The 11,899-nt window shown below is 42.1% G+C and overlaps 3 protein-coding genes across 3 annotated transcripts; all 3 read right to left on the bottom strand.

The window, feature by feature from the left end:
* Positions 1–248: 248 nt before the first annotated feature.
* LOC134184598 (uncharacterized) lies at positions 249–1,652 on the bottom strand. The gene has a single exon (XM_062652334.1). It carries the CDS (start codon positions 1,602–1,604, stop codon positions 657–659), a length of 948 nt encoding a protein of 315 aa, XP_062508318.1. The 5' UTR covers positions 1,605–1,652; the 3' UTR covers positions 249–656.
* Positions 1,653–2,197: 545 nt separating this feature from the next.
* LOC134184820 (uncharacterized) lies at positions 2,198–3,935 on the bottom strand. The gene is made up of 2 exons (XM_062652573.1): positions 3,693–3,935; positions 2,198–3,354 (listed from the first exon to the last, which is right to left on the bottom strand). The coding sequence occupies exons 1-2, from the start codon at positions 3,809–3,811 to the stop codon at positions 2,436–2,438; spliced, it is 1,038 nt and encodes a 345-aa protein (XP_062508557.1). The 5' UTR covers positions 3,812–3,935; the 3' UTR covers positions 2,198–2,435.
* Positions 3,936–8,413: 4,478 nt separating this feature from the next.
* On the bottom strand, positions 8,414–10,659 carry LOC134184071 (uncharacterized). Its single transcript, XM_062651674.1, has 2 exons — positions 10,541–10,659; positions 8,414–9,545 (listed from the first exon to the last, which is right to left on the bottom strand). Exons 1-2 carry the CDS (start codon positions 10,657–10,659, stop codon positions 8,618–8,620), a joined length of 1,047 nt encoding a protein of 348 aa, XP_062507658.1. The 3' UTR covers positions 8,414–8,617.
* Between the last annotated feature and the right edge of the window lie 1,240 nt (positions 10,660–11,899).

Genomic DNA, 11,899 nt, shown 5'->3' with positions numbered 1-11,899 from the left:
GAGCCGATGATTCGATGTCGTCATACAAGCTAGCCATACGCCCTACAGATGGTCAGATTATCCGGGACATATCGCGAACTTAAATTCTATGGTTGTTTGGTAGACTGTGCAGGCGACATTGCGTGATTTCTCTAGAGGGAGTGAGCGCGCTAGCAGAGTGTTCCGCGACGAATTGAATCAATCCGGAAAGCAAGAAGAGGAAACACGAAGTGGAAACACGAAGTATTAGAGCAAAGAGTCTACGTCAAAGAAACGTTTCATAAATAACTGGCTTTTTAAACGCCAAAACAGTCTAGAAAGGTTATTCTGCTAAACTGTGCAGACGCCCACGCAAACGCCGTTTGCATTTTGCTTCGTAACGCAATGACTTTTGAAGTTTTCTCAAACAAAATTTGTCACGTTCTTGTTCTTTTCTTACTATATCACACGGCCTATTTGTTAGACGTTGTTTATAAGGTTTAATCGGTAAATTATCCTGGAAAACTTCTGCATGGTATAGTCACGAGTAGAGAGTGGCTCTACAATTTTGCGACGGTCTGCATATGATAAATGCTAATCAAAATGTATAACAAGTAGACGGCATGTCTATAAAATACAAACACCGTGTCACAATCAACGTCCACTACTAGAGACGCGTTACCAGCAATTTCTAAAAATTACATTCTTTTTTGGTGACCATGCTCGATGCAGCATCCTAACACAATTCCGATAGCCACCACGAGCAATACTACAGAAACGAAAATGACGCCGAGGAACCAGTCACGTGAAATACACGCCCAATGACTGTCAACATTCTCATCCGACTGAACGGTGCCGTTTGTAACTATCAAGATAAACTGACTCGACCCGTAGCTAAGCGGCAGCGAACAAGTCGGGTTAGCATGACACATTTTTCCCGACACGGCCGAGACGCTGTACATGGTGCGATTGAAAGCCAGTGTCATATCCGTCTGCACCGATATCTCGCTCTCAAACACAAAGTAATATTCACCTTCAGATCCGACACGAATGGAACTGAAACCGTTTATGCCATCCAAACATGGACCAGAGTAATAGGAGTATGAAACACTGTCATACTTATCGTGCTTCTTCCACTTGTCAAAATTGTCTTTTCCGTTCAACACGTGCAGACGTAGGCTCGGCTGAGCACATACTGACACATTGACTTGGGAGCCGTGATTCATGTAGAAAGACCAGTACTTGTAATCGTTCGCAGTGACTGTAAACTTTTTGTTCACGTTGAATTTTTGCCATAGAGTGAGAGGTGGAGTGTGAGGGAAAACGTAGAGGTAGATAAAACCGTAGTCGTACTTGTCTTGGGCTTGAACACCCTCGCAGAAGTAGGTCGACGTTGCGAGTGGAATTTGGTCTTGAGGAGCCATAACTCGGATAGATGCACCATAGTAAACGAATCGGATGACCAAAACGGCAGGAAGGAGGCAGAAAACTATAACAGCGGTTGTTATGAAAATATGCTCACTACGTATACCGGAAAAGCTGTCGAAATTGAGGTTGCCACTTTTTGAAACCTGCCGAATAACTTGTGAGCCAATGCTGCCGTAAGAACCATCTGGAACTCCCCGTGGTCCTGCACCATGAGGCATCCTTGAGAGCTCAAAGCGTTGCCACTGACTCAGCAGCAGTTACGTCGCTTGAATCTCGTGACCTTAGTGCGTGAGGGATTTCCCAAAGGCGGGGCAGTCAGATCAATCTCGTGACTCTAGGCGCGCATGCGCTAGGTTTCCATACAATTGGAATGCACATAGCGTGCACTCACGTGCACGTTGATCGCGCTGCAAACAAAAGCTGTAGAAACACGCACAATACATTTTGACCTATCCAACTACTATGGCTTGGCTTGGGTCCGCACAACAATTGAACATTACGGTATAGTCTATTATCGACTGAGTCACTCCACAAGCAAAAAGGATGTTGCCTAGGGCGTGGCCTACATACGAAATGGCATGCAGAGTTCTGTCAGAATTGAAAGATGCAATGAAAATTCTTTTTTAGTTACTGGCAGACTTAGCGAGTGTGTTGAGATCTGTCAGAGAAGTGACTCGAGGCGTCAGAATTCGAAGTCCCGAATACGTAGCGGTGTGTGTGTGTGTGTGTGTGTGTGTGTGTGTGTGTGTGTGTGTGTGTGTGTGTGTGTGTGTGTGTGTGTGTGTGTTGCAAAAACAATCATTGCTTTTAGTTAATTATCATGTCATGCGTTTTATTACTTTAGCTAATTAGCTATAATTGCAGATTTTACATGTAAAAGCTATAGGGACACAATACATGCGCGTACATTCCATGCTTGTCAAACATACACACTACAGTGTAAGAAACATTGTTATGACTATGATCAACGTTTTACTACTAAGACCTTGAACAAGCAATAAGTTGCCACCAATTTGAGCCAAAATTTGTGAGTTTCATTCATAGTCTAGCTAGTTGTTCATTGCCCATTGGACACGATATGAGGGCTGACGTGCTACTTCTCCTGTCGGACTGAAGCCTAGCAACAGTTGTGAGCCAAAAGCTAGTGATTGACGGTGGTTGCAGCCGGCCCGGATTCTGTGATAACAACGTACTGAATAGGCAAGAACGATCACAAATAAAAGTCCACCAGGTAGTCCAAATGCCACACCATAGAACCAGTTACGAGGACTGTAACTCCAGTGAACACTGATGCTCTCATTAGACTGCAAAGTGTCGTTTGTAACGAGTAAAGTAAATTGACTTGATGCATAGTTAAGTGGGAGAGAGCAAGTTGGATTGGCATGACATGTTTTTCCAGACATGGCTGAGATGTTGTACATGGTACGATTGAAGGACAGTGTCATGTTGACTTTCGAGCTCACAGACTTGTCGCCTTTAAAAAAAAAGTAGTATTCATCTCCAGAACTTACACGAATAGATTTGAGACCATTTGTGCCATTCAAACATACACCCGAATATTGGTTGTGATAAAAGGAGCCTTTAAAAGAGACTCCACCTTTGAAAACATTCAAGGATATACTTGGCTCAGCACATAATGATAAATTAAGTTGAGAGCCTCGATTCATGTAGTAAGACCAGTAGATACTTTTACCCTTTGGAGCAATTGTAAAGTTTTCACTCACAGTGAGTGTCTGCCATAGTGTGAGGGGTGGAGTATGAGGAAAAACGTAGAGGTTAATAAACCCATTATTGCTCTTGTCTTCAATTTGAACACCGTCACAGAAGATGGTTGATGCTGCAAGTGGAATTTGGTCTTGAGACGTCATGACTTGGTCATGTGGACCGTAATCAAAGAAGCGCAGATTCAGGCTGAAAGCAAGGATCAAAACCAAGCCTATATATGCAAGGCCACAAGCAAATGTGAAGCTACAAAACAGAAACATAATCAAACGTTACAATTTGCAAACTTGATAAACCATAGCAGTGTGCCTACAGTTTTAGTTTAAATTATTAAATTTTATTAACTTTTAATTTAAACTTTAATTAGTAACCACTAAGGCATGAGTGGCGCGTTAATTGTCCCATTTCCTAGGGCGTACGTGGTCTGAAATGCAACAGAACAAACTTTCGTGCACAATTCGTTGTTTATGCAGTGTATGAAGCAAATTTGGACACACAGCTAGTTATGACGTCACACCTTGGTCACACCCCACTATGTGTGCTCACTATTTGTGTGTTTCAACAGTTTGAAGTGGTAAGTGTACCAGAAAGATTTCCATTCTTCTCTTTTACTGATGGAAGAAGTTATTTGGGAATAGTTTCCGTCATAGCGGTATCCTTGACCATTGTCGCCACCCAGTGCGTTTCCTGGACCATCAGCCATCTGAAAGTACTAGACCACGGTTGTATGTATCCCGCCACTGATTTGCAGACTCTGATCAGCGCATGACTTACCAGCCGTCTAGTCTTGTGACGTCCAGGTTATTGTCTGGCAGCTTTGGCACACGCAAGTTAGGGAACTTAAAAAAAGGGAAACTGAAAGGGGACTAGATAGCTAAGAAGGGGGAACTTTCAAGTTTCAGCGTCATAGATAGGCGGGACATATCTAGACCAGAAACCGCATCACTTCACTACAAAATGTTTTATTCTGTTTTAATTAGACTAAACGATTTTATAATTATGCAAGGTGTACGTACGTGCACAAAACTATTAGATACGATTTGCGCATGCGCAAGTATGGTTGCGTGTGCTACACATGAACGGTCAGTTTCCAGAGATCAGATCCGGCTCTCTGACATGTATTATTTTTCCACTGTCACCTCTCGAAACATACACTCACAGACGGTCTTTTTTCTCATCTGCGGCGAGAAGCGCAACGTAGGATCACTCAACTTCGATCTGGATCTCTGCTGGGCGACGAAAAATAGTCGCGACCCTTATCGTCGGGTTATTTTTGCGTACATGCCCGCGAATTTGAATGCAGCGGCCACATCTGTGAGTGTGAGGTCTGCGCAGAGAAACGTTACAATCCGAAGTCCCGGATACTAACATGTGTAGAGAATTGCTGCTCTCGTATGTCGCACTGCGTACGAGTTTGAACATACGTTTGTGATTTTTCTTTACATCTGAGTGGTTTCTTGAACGTCTAGATCCGAATCATTTATTACATCCTTGGAATTGGATCTAGATAGCAGTGGTGATGAGTCGTCAGTAGAGTTTGCCTAGAACACTTGATACATATCACAATGACCATCACAAACAAATTGCAGACGGCAGTACAAACACTACATCATAGAACCAGTTGTGAGGGCTACATCTTGACTAACTTTTGAACTGGTTATTGGAATAAATAGTGCCGTTTGTAACTATCAAAAAGTAAACTGACTTGATGCAAAGCTAAGAGGAAGAGAGCAAGTTGGATTGATATGACATGCTTGTCCAGACTAGCTGAGATGGTGTACATGGTAGGATAATAGCCAGTGTCGTGTTGCTGTCTGTCTTAGTCATATTTGATCATATTCTGTATTGGTCTCATCTCTTAAGCTGTGTAGAAATAAAAACAATTTTTGAATCAATTGAGGTGTAAGAGATACTTATAGCGACGTGTGGTTGTGACAGAGCCGACCATACCTCTTGATTTATTGGTTCGGATACTTGTTTGCTGATAAGTGCTGGAATCACTATGGAAGGATGTAGAGTAATAATCATTAATTAACTTAATTAACTTAATAAATTAAATATAGCTAGAGAGTCACACCGTTGAAACTACAACTTAACAAATGAATTAATCAATCAACGTCATTTGTGTGTGTGTGTGTGTGTGTGTGTGTGTGTGTGTGTGTGTGTGTGTGTGTGTGTGTGTGTGTGTGTGTTTGTGTGTGTGTGTGTGTGTGTGTGTGTGTGTGTGTTTGTGTGTGTGTGTGTGTGTGTGTGTGTGTGTGTGTGTGTGTGTGTGTGTGTGTGTGTGTGTGTATCGTTGCGTGTGTGTGTGTGTGTGTGTGTGTGTGTGTGTGTGTGTGTGTGTGTGTGTCGTTGCGTGCGTGTGTGTGTGTGTGTGTGTGTGTGTGTGTGTGTGTGTGTGTGTGTCATTGCGTGTGTGTGTGTGTGTGTGTGTGTGTGTGTGTGTGTGTGTGTGTGTGTGTGTGTGTGTGTGTGTTGCTTTAGAATTACAGATTACATGTAAATTGCTATAGACACGATATGGTATATCCATGTACTCGTACATTCCATGCCAATCAAAACGCACATGACTACTTCAGTAGCTAGATTTTCGTACACTTGTATAAACTACTGATATGACTATATGATTAACAGTTTACTACTAAAGTTTAGTTGCATGACAGGGACGGCGGAGCCGGGGGGGCTGGGGGGGCTAGAGCCCCCCAACTTTATCAACTTTATGCTGTAGAATTTCTGCTTTCTGTAATGTTTACCCTTTCGTTAAAATTCAGCCCCCTCAACTTTCAACTCGCTCCGCCGCCCCTGCATGAGTACGTCACTAAGCCAGCAAATAGAGCTAACATTAAGTTTGTGAGTTTGTTCATATCCTAGTTGTGTTGCTCGGAGTCACTTGGACCATTTTAGTGGGGGCGGACATACTACTTCTCCCGTCGGATTGAAGTCTGGCAGCAATGGTGGTGAGCCAGATCGATGTTTATCTCTTATGCAAACAAAAAGATAAAATGTGACAAGGAAGATCACAAATACTGATCCACCAGGTAGTCCAAATGCTATGCCATAAAACCAGTTACGAGGAATACATGTCAAGTGAACAGTGACGCTCTCACTAGACTGCAAAGTGTCGTTTGTAACGAGTAAAGTAAACTGACTTGATGCATAGTTAAGTGAGAAAGAGTAAGTTGGATTGGCATGACATGTTTTTCCAGACATGGCTGAGATGTTGTACATGGTACGATTGAAGGACAGTATTATGTTGACGTCTGATCTCACAGACTTGTCGCCTTTGAACAAAAAATATTATTCATCTCTAGAACTTACACGAATGGATTCTTTACCATTTGTGTCATTCAAACATACACCAGAATATTGGTTGTAATAAAAGGTTTCATAATAGTCGTCGGTCTCGTACCCAATAAATTGCCTTTAACTTTGAACACATACAAGGATATACTTGGCTCAGCACATAATGATAAATTAAGTTGAGAGCCTCGATTCATGTAGTAAGACCAGTAGATACTTTTACCCTTTGGAGCAATTGTAAAGTTTTCACTCACAGTGAGTGTCTGCCATAGTGTGAGGGGTGGAGTATGAGGAAAACGTAGAGGTTAATAAACCCATTATTGCTCTTGTCTTCAATTTGAACACCGTCACAGAAGATGGTTGATGTTGCAAGTGGAATTTGGTCTTGAGACGTCATGACTTGGTCTTGTGGATCGTAAAGATCATAGCGCAGACCTAGGCCTACACCAAGGATGCAAACCAAGCCTGCAAATGCAAGGCTGCCACTATATGCCAACCTACAAACAGAAAGATAGTCAAACGTTACAATTTGCAAACTTGATAAACCATAGCAGTGTGCCTCAATTTTTAGTTTAAATTATTAAACTTTATTAACTTTTATTTTAAACTTTAATTAGTAACCACTAAGGCATGAGTGGCGCGTTAATTGTCTCATTCCCTAGGGCGTATGTGGTCTGAAGTGCAACAGAACAAACTTTCATCCACAAAACGTTGTTAATTTATGCAGTGTATGAAGTAAATTTGGACACACAGCTAGTTATGACGTCACAACTTGGTCACGCCCCACTATGTGTGCTCACTATTTGTGTGTTTGAAGTGGTAAGTGTACCAGAAGATTTCCATTCTTGTCTTTTACTGATGGAAGAAGTTATTTGGAAATAGTTTCCGTCATAGCGGTAGCCCCCTTGACCGTTATCGCCACCCAGTGCGTTTCCTGGACCATCAGCCATCTGAAAGTACTAGACCACAGTTGTATGTATCTCGCCACTGATTTGCAGACTCTGATCAGCGCATGACTTACCAGCCGTCTAATCTTGTGACGTCGAGGTTATTGTCTGACAGCTTTGGCACGCGCAAGTTGGGGAACTTCTAAAAAGGAAAGTAAAAGTGGACTAAAAAGGGAACTTCAACTTTCAGTGTCATCCACGTGCGCTACGCCACCTTATGGGCCGGACATATTTAGCTAACCAGAAACTGCAACAAAAAATCACTTCGTGCACTACAAAATGTTTCATTCTGTTTTAATTAAACTAAACGATTATAATTATGTAAGGTGTATACGTGCACTCGAAAACAAAACTGTAGATACGATTTGCGCATGTGATAATTTTTTTATAAACATGAACAGTTTCCCGAGTTCGGATCCGGCTCTCTGACGTCCGGTATTATTTTTCCACCATCACCTCTCGAAACATACACCAACAGACGGTCTTTTTTCCTCATCTGCAGCGAGAGCGAGCGACGTTTCACTCAACTTCGATCTGGGATCTCTGCTGGGCGATGAGAAATCGTTGCGACCCTTATCGTCGGGTTATTTGCTAAGTCTCCTCTAGTGAGATGGCCGCGAATTTGAATGCACAGCTAGATCTGTGTGGTCTGCGCTGCATCTTCAGAATACGAAGTCCCGGATACGGACCTGTGGGGGAAAAGCGCGTGTCGTCAAGGTCGGATCGTTGCTGGTTTCGTATGTTGCACTGCGTACGAGTTGTGGTTGAGGCAGGACGATGATTTCGACGCCCGTCTAACCACAGAAGCGGGAAGAAATGACGACGTAGGCGACATGCAATCTTTTGTAATTTTAACTGTAGAGCAGTAAGCTGTAGTTTACTATTTAGGAATGACTCTAGAGTTTAGGTATTTTGTTGTGTATTTTATTTTTATTTTTATTATTTATTTCGAGGGCTGTTTGTATTGTTTGGCATCTAGGAAGTAATATGCAGCTCTACAGAGATTTACTGCAGAGCTGTTTCGAATTAATTAACACGTGGGACTAAAGGCATCAAACTTTGTTTTTGCGTTACAATTTACAAATTTTACTTGTAAAGCACACACATAATATAGTACACGTATATTTCATACCAATCCCATCAAACAGACACGTGACTATTCTGGAAACAGATATATCAACAAATACATTGCTACTCTCAATGACAAGTTGAACAAGTCCGATAAGCTATCCGGAATATTAGGATAAATTTGTGAGTTTTCTTCACATCTCAGTGGTTTCTTGGACGTTTGGATGTGAATCATCTAGTACATCCTTTTTGGAATTGGATTTAGGCAGCAGTCGTGCTGAGTCTTCAGTAGGGTTTTGCCTACAACGCTTGATACAGATGACGATAGTTATCGCAAGTAAAAGTCCAGCCGGAAGAACAAACGCTACACCATAGAACCAGTTACGAGGGCTACATGTCGAAGTACTGTTGAACTGGTTAGCTGAATAAACAGTACCGTTTGTAACTATCAAAGGAAACTGACTTGATGCAAAGTTAAGAGGAAGAGAGCAAGTTGGATTGACATGACATGCTTGTCCAGACATGGCCGAGATGTTGTACATGGTACGATTGAAAGCCAGTGTCATGTTGATGTCTGTCTTATTTACCAAGTTGTCGTTTTTGATCGCAAAAACATAATAGTCATCGTTGGATCCGACATCAATAGAAGCGAAACCATTTGTGCCATTCAAACATGGACCAGAATAACGGTTGTGGAAAACGACGTCATAATCATCGCCATGCCTCCACGACTCGAAATTGATGTCACCCCAGAACACATACAACAATATACTTGGCTGAGCACATAGCTCAACATTGACTTGGGATTGCTGACTCATGTAGAAATAATTGTAACTTAAAGCGTTTGGATCGATTGTCAAGTCTTCAGTCACATTGAATGTTTGCCAAAGAGTGAGAGGTGGAGTGTGTGGAAAGACGTGGAGGTACATGTTACCATAATTGTCTTCGTTTTCGACTTGAACACTGTCACAGAAGATGGTTGATATCGATGATGGGTCAACAGGAATTTGATCTTGGTAAGTACTCGTGTCTCCTACTGGAGCATACCAAAGGAATCGGATGACCGTAGCAAAAATAGTAATGAAAATCAAGCCGAGAACTATAGCCACAATGATGTAAAAGCTACAAAACAGAGACAATGGTCAAACGTCATGCATGCACGTTAAAATAAAGATTGCACGTTAATTTATTAGACATTATACAGTTTAACGAATTTAGAGTCGACTGCTTTGTCAACTAGCGATCGTCATCTAGTGTAACTTGTAATTACCTATATAGCGCGCGCACACACACACACACACACACACACACACACACACACACACACACACACACACACACACACACACACACACACACACACACACACACACACACACACACACACACACACACACACACACACACACACACACGCTCGCACATCAGCCGCACTGGTGACAACTGTAATAACCTACTATAGCCAGACCTTTCCCTGTTCTCATACATTCGGCCAGAAAGGGTCTAGGGAACTGCCATGAGTTAACACTCCTAGAGCTAGTGGTTCCACTGCATTCAGGTGGGCTAAATAGATGTATAATGCTCTCTGATGAACTATCCTAAAAACGCTATCAAACGTCAAGGCGGTTACTAGTGCGTTCGGACCCCTCCAACGCGGAAAACGCTTCAGGGTCGACCCCTCAAAAGGGAACCTAGCATCCAATGTTTGCATTGTAACGTCACCGTCGCGTCGATTTTCTCTGAGATTGGACGCAAACCGTAGCCGCGGCGGCTGTTTGTTACTTCGTGATGCACTGATCATGACATTAGAAGGCGCAATTATCTTTAGTTAATTAATTAAACAGAACTACAAAAATGGCAAACTCGAATCATCAAACAGTTATATATAAGCAAGCACACAAATTATGCTCTCTAGGTAATGACTTGCGTGAGTAGATTTCTATAGCTAAGTACGAATTGGGCGCGTGTTGACAAGTATTGTAGATTTGTGTCTCTGTTGAGTTTTAACTAATTAAATAAGCAAATACATACGGTTACGCCCTTGTTGAAATGTCTAGTTAGAGGACCATTGCGTATGAGACTGACACATACATCTATTGTACTGGAAGCACACTTACCAGAGTGTAGGCATTGCTTCACAGTCACATTTCCAGGAACACTTCCTTCTGTAGTAGACCGCTTGTCTGCTGGAACGACGGTTGTGCCCGTCGCCGCTGCCGTCTTCCTCATACCGCATTCCGAGAAAGCAGTTTTGTGAGCTCAGCGTGCGAAGCAGCAAGAACTCGTGACTGTCGTTGTCACGCGCAACAGCTCACGTGCATGCATGCGGAGTCGTATACAATTTACGCGTTTCTGGTCGCAAGTTCGGAAATCTGGTCGCAAGCCAGGAGTTCTGGTCGCTAGTAGAATGCGAAAGTGACGTCATTCAGATACTTTTATTTAGCACTACATGCAGCTAACATGCATTACCTTTCTTATCTAGATAACATTGACTTGTCTAGCACGTCATCTAGCTAAAGAAGAAATAAAACTATGAAATACTTTGCCACGTGACCTGTCAAATTGAAAACTAAGTTTGTTGCAATTCGAAGGTTACCTAGGATGAACTTAGTCTCGCGTATCCAGACCCTTTCCCCGCGTCGCGAAAATATGACGCGGAAAAGGGGTCTGGCTACGCGAGACTTGGAAAAACCCTGGTTTATAGATCGATAATATCTAGAAAATAGTGCAATGTGGGATGATGTATTGCTCATTGATCTCTAAGAGTGGATAAAAGATGGCACAGCACACCCTACATAGTCAACCCTACATCTTTCTCATTTTTTCAAAATGTTTCTAGTACTATTAGTAGTACGGACAATTGTTATAGTCAATCAATTAATTAAAAGCGGTGCAAGAATCTATCAATAATTAACAAGCGTATATACAGGTTAGAGCGGGGCGCTAGACGTGAACTAAGTTCAACTGTTGGAGGTGTCATTGTGACATGAAGAGGCTCCATTAAATATAATGGCGCCATTTTGAAATAGTTTTAAAATCCGTTGCCAACCAAAATTATTAGCTTTGGCTTTAGTACTTTCCTGGGTTTACCCTTATGGTAATTAATTAATTAACATAGAGTTCAACCTGCTATTTCTCATCGAAAGCCATCTCTAGCGCTAATTGACGTTATAGCATTTCTATCTAGACGTCTGCAAAAATGTCACCTGGCAGGGGCGTAACGCGTGGCTTTCTAAATAAACATTACTCGAGTGCATGTAACTTTTTACGCCAATAGTCTTGCAAATGTTAGGGTGTGTGTGTGTGTGTGTGTGTGTGTGTGTGTGTGTAGATAATTACCATGTGATGCATTTTATTGCTTTAGCTAATTATGCAGATTTACATGTAAAGTACAGACACAATACATGCGCGTACATTCCATGTTAATCAAACATACACTCTACAGTCTAGAATACATTGTCATAACTACGATGAAC

Source organism: Corticium candelabrum, chromosome 9 (genome assembly GCF_963422355.1).
Source record: "Corticium candelabrum chromosome 9, ooCorCand1.1, whole genome shotgun sequence".
Lineage (NCBI taxonomy): Eukaryota > Metazoa > Porifera > Homoscleromorpha > Homosclerophorida > Plakinidae > Corticium > Corticium candelabrum.
Note: the sequence above shows the minus strand (reverse complement) of the source record. Positions and strands in the feature narration are given on the sequence as shown.

What these genes read in the sequence shown, in the direction of transcription:
- LOC134184071 (XM_062651674.1), bottom strand. Translation starts at nt 10,659, where the DNA reads ATGCGGTATGAGGAAGACGGCAGCGGCGACGGGCACAACCGTCGTTCC. An exon ending in GAAGCAATGCCTACACTCTG is followed by an intron (nt 9,546 to 10,540) that starts GTAAGTGTGCTT and finishes TCTGTTTTGTAG; the next exon opens with CTTTTACATCATTGTGGCTA.
- LOC134184598 (XM_062652334.1), bottom strand. Translation starts at nt 1,604, where the DNA reads ATGCCTCATGGTGCAGGACCACGGGGAGTTCCAGATGGTTCTTACGGC.
- LOC134184820 (XM_062652573.1), bottom strand. Translation starts at nt 3,811, where the DNA reads ATGGCTGATGGTCCAGGAAACGCACTGGGTGGCGACAATGGTCAAGGA. An exon ending in GAAGAATGGAAATCTTTCTG is followed by an intron (nt 3,355 to 3,692) that starts GTACACTTACCA and finishes TCTGTTTTGTAG; the next exon opens with CTTCACATTTGCTTGTGGCC.